At 37.5% G+C, this 16,744-nt stretch overlaps 3 protein-coding genes and 1 non-coding gene across 4 annotated transcripts; 1 reads left to right on the forward strand and 3 right to left on the reverse strand.

Moving 5' to 3' along the window:
* Positions 1 to 112: 112 nt before the first annotated feature.
* On the reverse strand, positions 113 to 6,257 carry GSL1 (glucan synthase-like 1). Its single transcript, XM_022284281.2, has 2 exons — positions 645 to 6,257; positions 113 to 371 (listed from the first exon to the last, which is right to left on the reverse strand). The coding sequence occupies exon 1, from the start codon at positions 5,968 to 5,970 to the stop codon at positions 658 to 660; it is 5,313 nt and encodes a 1,770-aa protein (XP_022139973.2). The 5' UTR covers positions 5,971 to 6,257; the 3' UTR covers positions 113 to 371; positions 645 to 657.
* On the reverse strand, positions 2,937 to 3,017 carry LOC148212530 (small nucleolar RNA J33). The gene has a single exon (XR_015790016.1). It is a non-coding gene; the product is annotated as a small nucleolar RNA J33 (small nucleolar RNA).
* Positions 6,258 to 9,619: 3,362 nt separating the features above from the next.
* On the reverse strand, positions 9,620 to 12,461 carry LOC111010666 (putative 2-carboxy-D-arabinitol-1-phosphatase). Its single transcript, XM_022284161.2, has 7 exons — positions 12,114 to 12,461; positions 11,717 to 11,868; positions 10,697 to 10,816; positions 10,508 to 10,607; positions 10,098 to 10,237; positions 9,928 to 10,007; positions 9,620 to 9,842 (listed from the first exon to the last, which is right to left on the reverse strand). Exons 1-7 carry the CDS (start codon positions 12,277 to 12,279, stop codon positions 9,716 to 9,718), a joined length of 885 nt encoding a protein of 294 aa, XP_022139853.1. The 5' UTR covers positions 12,280 to 12,461; the 3' UTR covers positions 9,620 to 9,715.
* Positions 12,462 to 13,900: 1,439 nt separating this feature from the next.
* LOL2 (lsd one like 2) lies at positions 13,901 to 16,517 on the forward strand. The gene is made up of 4 exons (XM_022284491.2): positions 13,901 to 14,108; positions 14,698 to 14,808; positions 15,509 to 15,618; positions 16,060 to 16,517. Exons 1-4 carry the CDS (start codon positions 14,006 to 14,008, stop codon positions 16,129 to 16,131), a joined length of 396 nt encoding a protein of 131 aa, XP_022140183.1. The 5' UTR covers positions 13,901 to 14,005; the 3' UTR covers positions 16,132 to 16,517.
* Positions 16,518 to 16,744: the final 227 nt, after the last annotated feature.

Genomic DNA, 16,744 nt, shown 5'->3' on the forward strand with positions numbered 1-16,744 from the left:
AATGGCAGAGGAAAGTTCTATCAGAACTGATTTTTCATTTCAGTTACTCAATTCACTGGATCTTGAACAACATAGTCATAAGTCAAAAAACAGAAATATAAAATCATTAAGGTTGTCAGCATGAACAGGGCAGAGGAAAGTTCTATTAGAACTGATTTTTAATGAAATACAGAGGACTGGATAATTAGTCAAAATGCCCTCAGTAAATTGTTGGTGATCAACAGCAATAGTGCATGGACTACTGCATTACATATGAACAGTATGTACAAATCTTGAATCTAAAGGAACTCCAAAGTCCTTTTGCGTGAAAAAGCCGTTGCTTGATTTCATTGAATGCACATAGTAGTTACGCAACCCGAAAGCTTGAAAACCTGAGATATTGGCAATGGCTGAACTGACTCAGTATCGACATCATAACATGAAACACAAGGCAGATGGCAGAGTTCTACTAAACAAGTTACTAAACTTCATGACGAGGTGCTATTCAACACATGATAAGAACAAATAAATAAAGAATCAATCCCAACCACAATGGGAAAATTTCTAAAGAGATAATAGACGGTCCATAGAAATTGACGCAGTACTCAATTGTTTCTAAGCAAGGTTAGTTAGATCAATAACTAAAGATGGAGAAAGGGGAGTACCTGAATTCACATCTCATACACTCTTTTTGCCAGCAATGATACGAGATATCTGGAGGCCTCGGCTGAAGGCTTCATTGAATAAGATTCTTGTTTGCATCGACTGGAAACCAGGCAACCATGAGAGCAGTGCCAAAGGAGCCATGGCAATCACTCCAAACAGTAGATCATACAACCGAGCCAAGGAAACAATAGTATCCCATACGACGGTGGTTTGCAGGAAAGGTCTAAGCACCTGGGCTATTGATATTATGCCCCAGCCAGTGGGAATGAATGCCAAGAGACAAGTAACAAGGTCACCCGTGTTAAAGGGAGTGAACTGCATCAGTATAATAAGCACGAGCACTGTAATCACTATGACTATTAATTGAACTAGTCGATAATATATATGCTCCTTCGCAGCATACTTGTCCTGAGCATATGCTATAACTATGTAAATACCGACAAGTGCAATCATGGATAACCAGGAAATAAAGTAGACAGCTATACTTTTGTTGTGACCAGTAATATTAAGGTGATATACAATAGCATACTGGAAGAAGAAGAAACGAAGATCCAAAATGATCTCTAGAAGTTTTCCCCAAAGACCAGTTGTTCTCAGATGGCTGTTTTCCTCGAGCCACCATGCTTCCCAACTCTGTTCTGCTTTTGAAAACACTCCACCAGTATTCCATAACCAATTAATAAAATCATCAAAGTCATATACTGTCTTCAACCAATCAAACCCAGAAGGATTAAATATGAAGGGGGCCATTATCCACGAAACCACAAGAAACCAGCAAGAGATTGATAAAATGATAAAAGTAAAAGTACTTGTAGCCAGAGGGCTCTGTGAAGCGTACACTATTAAAATAACCCCGAGCTCAATTGCTTTCACAAAGTGGCTTCGAGCATAAAGTCTGTAGTTTTCAGCGAAGCTCTTGTGCTGCACCACAAACCCACGTCCTGTTGCTCGGTACTTAGCTCCACCATGAAGAATAGTTCGTCCAAAGAAATGGGTACGAGTTCCCAAAGAGAAAGTGTAAAAAAATGATGCTAGCTGCAACTGCATTGTCAAGAAGTTCCAAACTGCTGGAAGAAACCCATGCTCTAGGGTGTTCTCCACAATCATTGGTAGTGCAGTGAAGAGACCAAGTTGGATTACAAACTGCTGATTCAAGATGGCCCCAAGGGCCCTATTGTTTCCCGTACTTGCTGCTGCTGCATCCTCAACCCCACTAAGTGCGAGATAAAGCCGACCCCATAAAAATGTATAAACAGAAAGTACTACAAGCATTGTGTTGAAATAGAACCCTACGGTTGTGTAGAAAACTGAAAGCATTCGAAAGAAGTCCAATCTATGGCCCAGCCGGTATATATCCCTGCTCAAAACCTGCTCACCGTTGCCGCTAGCCACCTTGGCCTCAAACATAGAGATCTGATTTAATCCGACATCTCTTCCCTTGCCCACCTGTATATATTCATGGTGTGTCACATTGCCCCCCCTAAGGGTGCAATTGAAGCCAGCAAATATATCCTCGCTAATATTAATCACTCTGGAAGCCTTGCTGATTCCACCACGAGTCAGAAACCAGAATCTATCAAATACATCAGGGTGACCATAGTGCATTCTTACCTTTAACGGGTTTGCTAGAACTCTCTGTGCTAGGGTCACAAAGCTAGTCTCTTGTGCGGACATGAACCAAGCAAGAGAGGACACGGAACCAGTGAAGACATTCTCACGAACACCCAAGATGGTTGGCTTCCTAATACCATAATTGTTGTTGAATTCCTCCAACAAATTTCGCATTTTGAGTGCCTCCTCGAAATAATTATCTTGGTTCATGTCAATGGTCTGAACTGCATCACCCCTTGTAAAGATAATTGCATGGTTCTGATTTTCCGGTTTCCCTTCCCCAAGCTTCAAGGGACCAGGCAACCTGATTCGATAGATCACCACCTCCCTCTGTAGCTCTTGATCATACTTAACGAGAACAGAGTAAAACTCAACTTCATCTCTCCCACGGTGAACTTCATCAACATATGCAACTCTAAGGGCTTCGTTCTCCTTCATCAAATTTAAAATCTCCTCTGCACGAGAGTCTTTTTTTGCTTTTTGTAGCCCATAAACCTGGCAGGTAACCACGTAGGTGAATTTCATAAGGGCACTCCCATATTTACGTCCTCTAAATAACAGGTCTACTCCAGTAGATGCATTATCCAAATCCCCGGAAGCAGGAGGTTGTGTTGAATGAAAACCATCCAAGCCATGTTTCCGGGTTATTGAACCATGTGAAGCAATTTCTTGTGATCCCATTCTAATGACCTCCTCAGATGCAGAGTCTAGAAATGAAAACAGTTTTAGTGCCCTATAATAATACATCATTCCCCTAACAGTTCGAGATAAAGTCTGGCCCCTATATGATGCCCAAAGACGAAGGTCCCTCGATTTCTTTGTCCATATGTCATCCTCGTGCTCCAAACCCTCCCTACGCATCCGCTCCATAAAATTCCTCCACTCATCTTCATAGATTCTCTGCAGATAGAACAAAGTTGAAACACCATCCTCGTTTTCACTTCGCAGCATTTCTTTACCATACACAACTTCTTCATCATAGTAAGGGGTCAGAACACTGAAAGGCATCATTTTTTCAACAAATGGAGCACGAGGCATGTTCATAAAAAGTGAATTGCTAAAGAAAGCTAATCGTCTTCTAGCCTCAAGATTGGAAGGGACGTTATGCATTGAGTCTCTAGATGTAAGAATTGTATGCAGACGCTGGACATTCCTATAAAATGTTTTGTCCTCTATATCAGGAAACTCAACAGCTTTCTCAAAGAGAAATCCTTCTTCAGCAGCTGAGTTACGAAACGCCAACCCTTCTTCTCTCAATTGCTTGGTGGATTTCTTCGATCTTGGGAACTCTCTAATGGAAAGTTCATACAAGGCCTGTAATATATTCACTGCCTTGCTCAGATCTTTCTTCGTTCCAATTAGAAGCTCAACAAGTGAAATTAACTTGGTGTGAATTTCTGGTAGCACAGTTAACTTGTATGCCTCCGTGAACTTCCCCATTATAATAACAGAATCAATGTCCATGAATAATTTTGTAACAATTGAGTTTTCTTCAGAACCATATTTAACAATATTCAAAAGCAAGGCCTTCACACTATCATATGCTTCAATTACAGCACATCTCTGATACTCGTTCTTGCATATCTTTGACCAGAGATCCTCGTCAGATTTAGTTTCAAGCTCTGTTGCCTGGCTGAGAGCAAGGAGCAGCTCGTTGCAAAGGAGGAAACATGGCCAACGGATTACCCTAATGTTCCAACAATTAGGTGGAAGCTCCAAGAGCTCGAAATCTCTATCACTGATGAGATCTTCTTCCCTCATAGTTATCATTACCTCGTTCCAAATCAATGCAAACCTGGTAGTATCTACCTGACTTGATTCAATTTTTTTGTAAGTTTGGTCCAGTCCATATCGCAACTTCAGTCGGTGGATGGCATCACGGAATTTCTTCAGAACTGTCATCTCAAGTGTGAGCTGTTTTTCCTCTGGCATAAGATTAAATTGCATTGCACTAGCAAAAAATTGAAATCTAAGCCTTAGCTGACCAATATTACGAATCTCACCCAAATGTGAAAACAGCCCAACTATAGCACCAACAAATGATGAGTAGATAGAATACCATATCTGTAAATCCATGAGGTATATCAGCACAACAGGAGTCCATAACATCACAATCGCAACAATATTGGTGCTACCAAAAAACTCATGCCATTTATAAGGACCCTTGAGTTTCAAAAGCCCCTTGGTTGGACCAACAAGGGGCTGGATCTGAAGGAAATAACTAAAAGCAAATTTAGAAGCCAATACTGCTACCCAGAAAACTGTGTACTTGATATTATCAATAAGCCCTTCACGCAAGCCACGTCCAACAAAAATTCGAGTATGAAACCACCATGTAAATAAATACATCACTTTCCAATCTAATTTCTCGAGTCCATTCCTAATCCATGGAAGAACAAAGAATAGCAATGCCAGCAACTCTGGGATAAGAAAAGCAAAGACAGCCTGAAGAAAAACAATAATCTTCCCATTTGCCTTATCTGACCAAAAGCCATCCAAATTCTTTTGACTCCAAATCCGAGCATAAAATAAGGCAAAAACTATAATCCAAGCAGTGGCAGCCAAGCCCTTTAGAAGCATTCTAACGCCTAGCCATATGGTTTCCCTCGAAACCAAACTATACTGAGTTCCAGCATCAAGCACGGCCTGAAACAACCGCAGACTGCTCCAAGTGATGAATACGGTGAGCAATTCCACCTGCAGGTCCCTACTCTTCAGAGCTATCCATGGATACTGCTTCCCCTGCCAAGCAACAATGATAGAAGCTTGTAAAAACAATATTAACAATACCCAAAGCTTGTCAAAGCTCCTAAATATGTTCCAAAACGACCTCTGCTCCACAAAACCTGTCTTCCCGACTCGCCTGTTTTTCTCTATCGTGGCAAAGAAATTACTATTTAGTTCTAAGGGCCACTTAAGATTGTTGAAACACCTTCTACTCCAGAAATACTCATTGATATCGTCGTAATTTCTCCACGCCGAATGTGGTGCTGTACCATTTCTGCTACTCTCGACCTCAGTCTTAATAGTCTGGTAAATGGGAATTACCACACTCTTCAAAAATCCACAGTCCCCATGAAACGAAGGCAAATATGGCCTACCCGTGTCGGGGTTTATGTATTCGTCAAGAATCTGGTTAAGTTCCATCGCCATAAAGTGATAGATGTAACATATACATTCAGGAACAAATCGAAGATTAGCAGACTCGCCCCAGATTAAAAGGTAAAGCGACACATATAGCAATTCTCGTCGGGCATCACTCTGGTCCTGCCGGTTCGAGAGCCGTACATTAGATTTCCGACCTAAATACGAGCACCACGAAGAGTAACTCTGAAGGAGCTTCTGGCGGAACCGACGAAGCACCGTACGGTCGAGTTCATCCGGCTGCTTTGAAGGAGGGTGGAGCCGCATTTGGGAATTCGCCAAGTGGAGGACTAGATGCTCCCGTTGATTCCGAACGTTGTCGTTCTGGAAGCCGAAGAGGAGCCCAAGCCAGTCCAAGAGATCGTACCTTGGATTCCATGGCACAAATGGAGGCTTCCTCAGTTCACCTACAGTGCGTAAGGCGGCGGAGGCGGCGCGTACCTCGGGATGCTGAAGAGAAGGATGGTCGGTGTAAAGATCGTGGATAGGGATTATGTTGTAAGGCTCCACTGGCGGCGGCGGCGGCAAGCCACCGCGACCCGCTGCTTGAGGACGCTGCCTCAGATTCATAGACTATAATTGCTACTCTCTCTCTCTTTCTCTCTCTCTCTCAGAGTTTGCTTCAATTTTTGTCGTGTATCTGCTTTCGTTATCAGCTTCCTCAATGCGCCATAGCCGTAACTGTGAGCCTGAGCCCGGCCGGTGGACGAAAACCCAAGAGAGAAGACGGCGATTTTATGAGTAAACTCCAAATGGGTAAACAACAAGAAGGAAGAGCTTATCTCTCTACACACTCTCAAAGCGAAGAGGAAAGGCTGCAACTGGGAGAGCTGAGAGAGAAGAATAAACTTCCTTTTCCGACTTGTCGTCTCACGCTCGTAAATAATCTCTTAGCAGCAATTAAAAAAAAAAAAAAGGAAAAAGGTTATTATCTTTCTTTAACTTATAAATTATGATAATTCCATTCTCCAAATTAAAATATATATATTTCTAAGAAACTGCAAGAATAGAACTAAAAGAAATCTATATTTTCGTCCTTTTTATCTATATATATTCTTTGCCTAATTTCCTATTTATTACACTACTCTAATTTTTTTCTCATTATTTCCTCTTTGATATTATATTGCTTTTCATTTAAGATATTTTGCTTTTCAAGTATATGTATTATTATACAATTTACTTTAAAAATATAGAAATAATTTGTTATTATAATAAATATAAGTTAAATAAGTAGTAGATATCCTTTCTGGGTTTGATACTTCAAACCTTAGTATCTCTAATCTATTGTACTAACAAAAATATATAAAAAAAAAGGTTAAAAATAGATATTTCTAACCGTCTTTTTTTTTCCCTCGAGGGGAGTAGATATTTCAAGAATTGGGAAAATTATGTTGTAATAATAAATGGGTCATATTGCGTTTATTTTTTTATAGCACGGCAAGATTTTAAAAGTAAATGGGAGTAATTAGTTTTTCATAAATTACTCTCACTTTCCCAGTCATCCCTGGAATGGAAAAAAGCCAATGCTATACGACAGGGTCGCTTAAAGCGCGGTGTGGCGTATATTCTAATTCTATTCCCTCACTTTCAAAAGTAATGTCGTCCGCAGCACGCGCGTTCTGAGCGCGTGGAGGCTCGGCTCTGTATTGTCCCTGGCTATGCGGGGGGCCCACATACAGTCTTAATAGCACAATACCTTTTTTCTCCTTTATTTTTATTTTTTTTTTTTGGTTTTTGGGAGTTTCAGAAGCAATAACTTTTCGTACGGTCTCTGAACTTTATTGCCAAATTAATGAATATATGTTTTAAAGGTGGATTTTTATTTTATACTTTTAAATTTTTATTTATTTTACTGTCATGTATTTTACTAATTCAAACTCTCAACATTTTTATCTCGTTTATTTCAATTACAATTTTAATATGACAAGTTGTTCATAAAAGTTTGTGGGTTACAAAGACAAGTTAAGTGGACCAAAGTTGGTCGATTAAAAACCTAAGTCGAGCCGACCAGCAAACAAAAGATTGGTCGAGTCGACCAGCTAATAAAAGGTTGGTCGGTCTTGTCAGCCATGGCTTGGTTGAGTTGACCAGTCGGCCCACCAGTTGACCTCTGTTTCTGGTTCTTTGGTCGAGTCCTCTTCTTCTATCTCGACTTTCTGAGTTTTCAGGTACTTGCTTAATGTCCGAGCTTGGTTTGTCGAATTAAACCTATAATAGAGATTAAATTGATTACTTTTTTAAAATACATGAATAAAATTTTACATTTCGAAAGTATAAATATTAAAATAAAAATATAGATACTAAAGTGTACAAGGTGAAATTACCATAACTACGAGTAAAATAGTAATTAAACCAATTAGATATTAATATTAAATTGTAGCTTTATAAATGGATAGAAGCGATAAAAAGGCAAGCATCCGGCCCACGTGCCCATTAGAATTTTTTTAGTTTTAGTTTTTTCTTTTTTGACCAAGTGCATCATCAGATGGAAAGCTAAAACTTAGTAGTTTTTCTTCCTAGCCCTAAACTGGTTTAGTCTAATTTGCATGGTCATCCTGTGTTTTTACCACTTATTACATGCAGTTACTTTAATTAGCTTAGATGCGTGACATCATATTTTTAACATCGATATTGATAGAAATATCAACAAAACATCATGTAAATAGATTAGAGATGAGTGTATCTGTTTTAAGAGAGCATCAATTGATAGTTCGTAACCGATTAATCGATTCGTCGATCCCAATGGACCTCATTAAAACGACTGATGAACCAACAATTTCTAAAATGTTATTATCCTGATGTTGATCCAATTTTTGTGACTATGCGTGTCGAATTCATAAACGTATAAGAGCGTAAATCAAAATTTAATATTATAGTGAGATTGGACCCACCCCATTTAACAACGTTTGGCATAAAAAATTCAACCGTTAAATCTTTTTTAAACTTACAGAACTTTTCCTCTTTTTTTATTTTTTAGAAAGACATTCTTACATGGAGATTACGTGGCGTGATTGTCTTTTGTTATCGCATTGGTATCTGATCTCCATTTTTTAATTTCCAAGATTGTACTAAATGGTATATTAATTATAAATTAATTGTTTACTGTTCCGATTTCTTAGTAAGATAATTATAATAATAATGGGAAACCCCATAAATTCAAATAAAATTGTAGGGTTTCGTGATGGACGAAATGATTGTTTATTGGACAACGAATCTGATGGGTCCAACCAAGTGACCAACCTAATTATTTAAATCCATGTCATGATACAAAGATGTATTTATTTACTTTGCAAACGGATAGATAGTTATTAGTAAAATATACTTTGGTTTATAAAACTAGTGTTTGTTAAATCTCTAAAATTGAAAATGGACACTTTACTTTCTAAAATTTGATAAATAATTTAAAATGATCCTTATTTGACCGTTAAATTGAAAATTGATGTTGGCCCGTAACTAGGTGATTAGACGTTTTTAAATGAGTGTTGTTGCTGCATTATCTCTTTCCATCGACCTCCACTCCTTTTCGTCGATCGCCTATTCCTCCTCTTGTCGTTGCTAAAACCTTTCAATCTTGTCCATCGTATCTTGTCCTCACGTTAAACTATTCCAAATCTAGAACTAGAATGAACGATCGTTCCATTTCCTTCATATTCCAAATTTGCATGTAGAACGAAGTCATTCCTTTCTATCACGAGGTTATTTCTTTGACGCATTTCAAATCTAAATGGTGGGTCTTTGTTTTACTTTAAGCATAATTTTCATAGCTTTTCCTTTTGTTTGATAATGCATTCGTTTCTTGTTGCGTTTAATAACTATTTTTGTTTTTCATTTTTCGTTCTCAAGAAATATTTTAAAAAATTGTATTGAAATTTTAAAAATAAGAAAATAAAATTTATTACCTTTTTGTTTTTGTTTCCAATTTATTTCTAAACATAAATGAATGTATTATTTCACCATTATTAACTTACAAAATTCATAATAAATATTTAAAAAGATAAATAAAATGAAAAGCTTTTGAATATTTAATTTTAAAAAATAGATTTTCATATAAAAGGCCGCCATTCTTGACGCTGCCTTATTCCGCTCGTCTCATAGTTTCAAAACTTAACCAAAAAGACTCATCTTCTCGCTCCCTTGTAGGGAATTTCATGTAAAGTTTTGACAAATTGGAGCCATCCATCCAAATTCCAAACACAATTCCTTTTATTGAAGCCCCATATCGTTCATAAAACCAAGCCCGAGATTTCATTTTCATGTAAATAATCATCTTCACAAAAAATATATTATGATTCTCATTTCTACATACTTCCTAGTTTCAGTAAAAATAGGTGTGATCGCTATACATGTGTGCTGTCATATTCAAAGATTGAAGCATTGCCTCTCCTCTTTCGTTGAACTTGAACACCGATATCCCGCCATTGTTTATCTCGATTGCTCGGAACCTGAACCATAAATGCCATTGATACAGAGACACGTTCAAGATTTTGGAACTTATTATAAGAAATCCTAAGTAATGGCATCACATACCTCTCAGGGCCAAGCCCCAAGGCTGTGCAGACGAGTGCCCGTAATATAGACTTGTGAGTGACAACCAAAAAGTTCTCTCCCTGACAATCAACATAGTTGTTAAAAGGCAGCCACACCACACAAGCTTGTAATTCTAATTGATGGAATTAGATTGAATGAAAGTATCTCACAGGTGATAACAAGATTTCCCTCCAAGCCTCTCTTGCTGTACTCCAAATTTTTCGAAGAGGGTAGACACCATTTACGCAAAATCTAGCAGGATCTTCTCGCCATGTAGTGTACTCCTTTGGATAAATCTTCTTAGCATCCACTGCCTCCAAATTCTAATCATGATTTCTATGATCGAAACAGAATGTGCAAAAGGACGTATTCTAAGCAATATTTTAAGATCTACATGAAGTCTCAATTCTCAAGACTAAGAACCATGCCAATTGCAAGAAAACATTCATCTCCTAGGGACTGGAAAAGAGCATTCTCCAAATTGCTTTTAGATGAAATTAGTGGATGGTGGTGTTTAGCTTGTGTGAATGTATAAACTGATGAGATTTCAAAATGGTAATCATAAGAGCAGGGGACAGACCATTTTTCATGCCTTCAAGAAAAAACAGATGGGCTTCCTTCAGAGAATCAAGAAAGATCAGTTCTTCTTCCCTTCCTTGCCATAGTACTTCAGCAGTTGACTGCACTCAATGACATATGGAAAAAATAATACATGATTACGATGGAAAAGAGAATTATATATATAATAATGTCTTTGGATCCTTTCAACCTTGGCACGTGATATCGGACTTGCAAAACATCTATCGAAATTTATGTTTGCCAAGGCTCTTCTGCATTTTTCTGCTTGCTGCACCCCAGTTTGTGTTAAGAGAGATAAGTCCGAGCTTCCCTGCATGTTTTTTCAACAACAGTAGGCTAAATGTAAAATTAAAATCCAGTGGTGCAAGAAGAAGAATGGGATATCTCCCTTTTAAGTTCACAGTTGCAGCTATCTTTACGGTCTTCCCAGAGAAAGAAATCACAAATTTTCACGGTTTATAGTCCATTTAGGGAGAAGTTGCACACAAATCCAAACTAGTAAATAGTAATTACATTCAAGCAGGTATTCTTTAAAATACATTGCAGTCATCTCAGAATGTGTATCTCAACAAGTAGCCACATAATTTTTATACCCATCAAATATACATGGAGCATAAATTTTATAAAGCAAGCACCAAATCTTCAAGCATGTTGCTAACATTTCCACATGTTTCTCTTGTTGAATGAACTAAACTAGAAAACCAAAGATAAACAGATGGAAACTTAGTTGTTTTAACTCAACACAAGTTTCTAAGAAGCGAAACTTTTCAATGACATGTATTATTAGAGCAAAAGGCAACTTCTCACATTCGCCACAAGGCCCGGACTCGGGAGACATAAAGGGTTTTTGGTATTAAACTCATCAGAAAGTTCAAACTTGAGACCTCTAAGCTAGTATGACCCGAAACCCCAAAATCTTGCCAAGTGGACTGCCTCTCGAGGGCTCTTTTCCCTGTACTTATAAACCAGCAAGTTCGCCAAATAGCACAATCATAGTATTTCATTCATAGAAATTATCTCATGTGCCAACACACATGACAAGGCATGTCCAGAATAAACTAAATTAGTTCATAAACACAGCCTAATGCATCCAAGGATTGGAATACGCAGGAACACCAGCACACGCCAATCGATATCAAGCAAATGAACGAGTATTCCCCAGACGCCCCAATGTCGAAAAGATAATGATTAGAGCAGGAACAGTACAAACCTGAACTCTACTCTCTTCGTTCCAAGTGCTAAGACCATGCCTTACAAGAGTTACCTTCTTTGATGTAGAGATTGACCTTTCAGTAAGCGATGTTGTTGCTTTTCTAAAATCAAACGCTCCTCCAGTCATAGCATCACCATTTCCAAGTTTCTCTGCCACAAGTTATCCGAAGCCATGTTAACTAATAATTAACAGAAGCCATTGAAACAAATGCAAACTTCATAACTGGGTGAAGCCACAAAAAAATACCCAATAGAAAATTCAAATTTCATTTGAAATTACGCATTCAAGAGACTCAGAACTCGTCAAAATACAAAGATTCCTCAAACACTTTCGCTACCAATTCATGGAACAAGCGAAGAACAAGATCAGGAGACAGAGGAATTGATAATCTTACCAGTGGTTAGAGACAAATCTCGGCTAAACTTTGAGCAGTGAACTCTGGAATTTTCAGAGGGAAGATTGTGGGTCAGAGGACGCCTCCGAACATATGATAAGCAGGAACTGTAACTCGAACTGGAATTTAGAGGTATGATCGTCATGGAAACAACTCCACAAGCCATGTTGTTGAAGAAACCAGCGAATGTAGTGGTTTTCGTGCTGCTGGGCTTCTGGGTGTCGCATTTGTGGTGCTCTACATCTTGTCAAGTGTAGTCGTGGCGGTGGTGAAGGAGATTTTTATTGCAAGAACAACGACGGGGCAGTGGTGGGGACTGTTTACGAATATGAATGGTTGGATTGTTTCGGTTTGCTTATGGCTGAGTCGAAGTCGCGCGAAGATTTTTATCCTCAATTACACAGTTCGCCTTTCTGGTGGGTGACAGGTGACAACAACCTTATCCTAGTGTATAATACGTCGGATGAAAATTCAAACTTAATTATATTCGGGTTGATTTTGTTTCCTATTCCAGACTTGATATACTTTTATGGTTTATCTTTCATGTATTCAAGATTAATTATAAAATACACTTTGACATTTGTTTCAAAAATACCTCTACTATTTTAAAAGTTTCGATATTACATTTTTATAAGTGTTTCAAAAAAAATATCCTTTAAACAAATATTTGTTATATTAATTACTATTTTTAATGAAAAGTCGACGTAATAGAATCTAAAACGATGTCTAACTTTAAAAAAAATCTAAAATGATATATCAAATTACATTCAGTTTTGTTCTAAAATTATTTTTACTCTATTGTAAATAAAGTTTGTTTCTTCATTATCTACTCAATTTTGTCCTTGTCTCCGTTTAAAAAATGAAAGCTTCTTCCTTGCTTAAAAATGATAGTTTCTTCCATATTTTCTCTCTGTTGGACGAACTTCTATATTAATTGTTGCATCAATTTTTTCATTTAAAATATTAGCTGATCTTAGAAAAATAATTTTTAAATATCTAGGAAAGAGATAGAGGTATTTGTGGAGGGTTTTTTTTTTTTCTTTTTGGATAATTTAGTCTAAACTCATTAAATTGTTATAATAAAATAGTTCTTTTCTTATAATAAAAAAGACAAGCCAACTTGATAATAGTTCACCAGTCATGACATTAACCTTGAGCCCCCCCCCCCCCCCCCCCCCCCCCCCCCCCTATTTTTCCCTTTTTTAATCACAACTTTCAAGTTTCGACCACCCATATTTGTTACGAAGCTCACTCTTCCATAGTTTTTTAGACTAATAAAGCTTTCTCTTTAGTGCTCGTATTCCTTTGTTCTATGTGAGTTGTGGTGTGTGCCCACAAGAAGTTTAGTTAAAATTTAAAAGAAGTGTGAGAAAACATAAAATTTTGATAAAACAAGATTTATACAGGCAAGTAGAATGACTCACATGAGTGTAGCTCAACGATATTAGCATACGTCCTGGACATGAATTTGAAAGCGAGCATAGCTGAGCATATTTATCTCCAACCAAGATAAATTAGATTAGTCACATCAATATTTAAAATCTTAACAATCTTGAATTGGTTCAGTGGTCCAAAAAAACCTAGATAAATTAAAAAGATTAGAAAATCTTTTTTCCTTTTTTTTTTTAAGATTCAAAACTAACAAGTTTAAATTCTATGATAACCAGCTATTTAGGAATTTGATTCGGATAATAATGATAAAAAGAAAAAAAAATTTAGGATCTTGCTCAATAGAATAGAAAACATTTAAACCTAAAAATAAAAAATAGCATAAAAAAGCAATTGAGAAGTCAGTGCGACAGTAGTTCACCGTGTTCGTGCGGGAGGTTTATAGCGGTACAGTACTACCGTAGAAGGCATGGTCGATTTTTTAGGAACGACAAATCGAGAGAATGGAATTCCAGGAAATCGACAATGACGAAGATGACGGACCTCCTCCCGGATGGGAACCTATCACTCCGCCGCCGCCGCCTCCACCACCGCCGCCACTTTCTTGTGAGTACTTCCGAGTTTTTCTTCAGATTTTGCGATTAATTTTGTATTCGTTCCGTCTTGGAATCGAAGAAATTGTATGTTTACATCTATAATAACTCGGATCTTTGCTTCGGACCTGTTAAACTTATCGCCTTCTCTCGAATTACACTAAACTAATTTGTATGACTTTGCGAGTTTTCGTATTTGGTTCTGAGATTCCAAGCATCTAATTATTTTCCACCACTGGCTCTTAATACATGTGATTAAACTTCAGTTGATTGACTGTTAATACACAAGTTGAGATTTTGTTTAGTAAGTCCTGCACATTATTTTCGGTGTTCGAGTTTGTGAGCGAATCGATTTAGTGATTTCTTTCAATTAGTTAAGACTGTGAACTTGTTAACCAAATTTAGCAGCAAAAATCATATTGGAATTAGTTCTATTCGTATCTATGCACTATTAATCCGCTCGAAGAATTCATAGTTCATGTTCATGGGATCGATGTTAATTTGACAAAAGTGGATAGAAGTTGGAACATTCTTATTAGCACGTTTTACTGCAAGATCCCGAGATTGTCAAATATTCTCACTGGAGACGTTTTGATGTGCAGCTGATATGGCACAAATGGTCTGTGGTTCCTGCCGTCGCCTGCTTAAGTATTTAAAGGGAGCCAGATATGTTCGGTGCTCTTGCTGTTCAACAGTCAACTATGTGCTAGAAGGTTCTGTCTCTTTTCCTTCTTTTTGGTTTTAACTGTTATTTTTGTCTTAAAAGTTATCTCGTTCTTAGTCGAGATGTACATAAGCTAATCCGTACACTCATGGATATCAGAAAAAAAAATTGTTATCTCGTTCATCTGCTGCTGGTTTAGCTACTTTTGAAGAAGGTCCCACGTATATTGGTTCCAAAGTGCCATCAGCACTTCTCAGCTCTTGAAAACGATTTTATTTTTCCTACTGCTTCCTCTTTCATTAGAGTTAAAGTGTCTGGTTGTATTTTTGAATAACTGTTTCTTGTGGTAGTGGTCGGCTGGTGTACGTAGTGTTCACGTGTACTGTCTTGCCGAGTGTCCATCGACTAAATAATTACTCCATCATAGATTGATTGAATTTTGAAGAATTGAGCATATGGATGGGATTAGAATAGTCAGATTTTACATGTCAACTCTAATTTCCTGGAACTGGGATGTACTTGATCATTTATGGAATCAATCTATTGAAAGAATGAAATTTATGTTAAGAAGAAAATACTTCAATTTTCAAATCTTTGTGAGTTCAAGTCTATCTATTTTGTCATTTTTTTTTTCATGATTCACTATTCAATAATAACTCAATAGATCCAATCTTCCTACTGACTTGCTGTCAAATTCTTACAATACAACTTTTCCTATTCTTTCTAAAACCGCTACACTCTTTTTCCAGCACAGGAGGTTGGACAAGTTAAATGTGGTTCCTGTGCATTGTTGCTGATGTACCCATATGGAGCATCATCAGTTAGGTGTTCGTCGTGTACCAATGTAACAGAAATTGGGGTATGTGAAACCGCTTTCTGGCAAAGTTATTGCTTGGAAAGTAAAGTATAGTCTTAAACTTTCTGGTTGTCTCACTCATTCACTATGTTGGAGCATGATATGCTGGAAACTTGACCTTTCTTTAATCATTGGGTGAAAAATTCGTGCCTTTTCTGAAGTAAACATAAAGGCACAAAACATGAATCTGGTGAAACTTATCCTCCCCATCACCCCATGAGTAGGCAGTAACCTGTGTTTGGCATAGCATAACTGCTGTAATTTGCAGTACCAAGGAGAATGGATCTTTATTATGCTTATTTTGCTAGTTCTTCATACTATATCGAAATAAGGGCATTGGTTACGGTATTTTGCACTGTTTGACGATGATTGTTTTATTAATCGTGTGAATGAGAAATCATGACCATAAATTTTAGCCTCTGACAACTCTAAGTTGCTGTGCAGGTGCATAACAGACGCCCACCGTGGTCTGTCCAGCAGGGACAAGCAACCCCTCCTACCAACGTTGTCCAGTAGAGTCTGATTATCTATGACTTATGTGATACTTCTGCTAGGAAAAGATCTGGTATCTTCTGAATTGGTCTTTTCCTTTGCAGCCTTAATCATGCAGAGAAGGAAAAACAACATACTCATTACCGGCAGTTTTTATTTCTCTATTAGTTTTTTGAATTTATGTAAAGAAACTTAGGAACTGCTCTTCCCAACTTCTAACATGTTATCTACCCCAAGGGTGACTTGTCTTTGCCTTGTGACTTTGAATTCCTACTTATGTTGATTTTTTGTTCTGCTGTTTGGAGCCTTATTAGGTGCTGCCAATATATGAGGTGTTTTTCAATGTAAATGAATTTTTTTATTGAATATATTGATTAAAACAGCTATCTATGGACCAAATTTGGTTTCAATTCTAGCCTCTTTTTGGCTGCTCGGGTTTAATAAACGGAATCTTGGGGACAAGCATACTTAATAGGTGATTTTGGTTTGCACAAACTGAGATAAATTTAGTTCATGAAACGGTTTTCTTGAGTTGATGACAGGTTAACCTGGGCAAAGATTAGATGCAAGATAGGACAGCCTGGTTGCTCAAGACTTTTTTTTTTTACCGGTTTCATTTGTAAAATGCTAATGATTT

The sequence above is a fragment of the Momordica charantia genome (genome assembly GCF_013281855.1).
Source record: "Momordica charantia cultivar OHB3-1 chromosome 3 unlocalized genomic scaffold, Mcharantia_2.0 BLBB01000003.1, whole genome shotgun sequence".
NCBI classification, from domain to species: domain Eukaryota; kingdom Viridiplantae; phylum Streptophyta; class Magnoliopsida; order Cucurbitales; family Cucurbitaceae; genus Momordica; species Momordica charantia.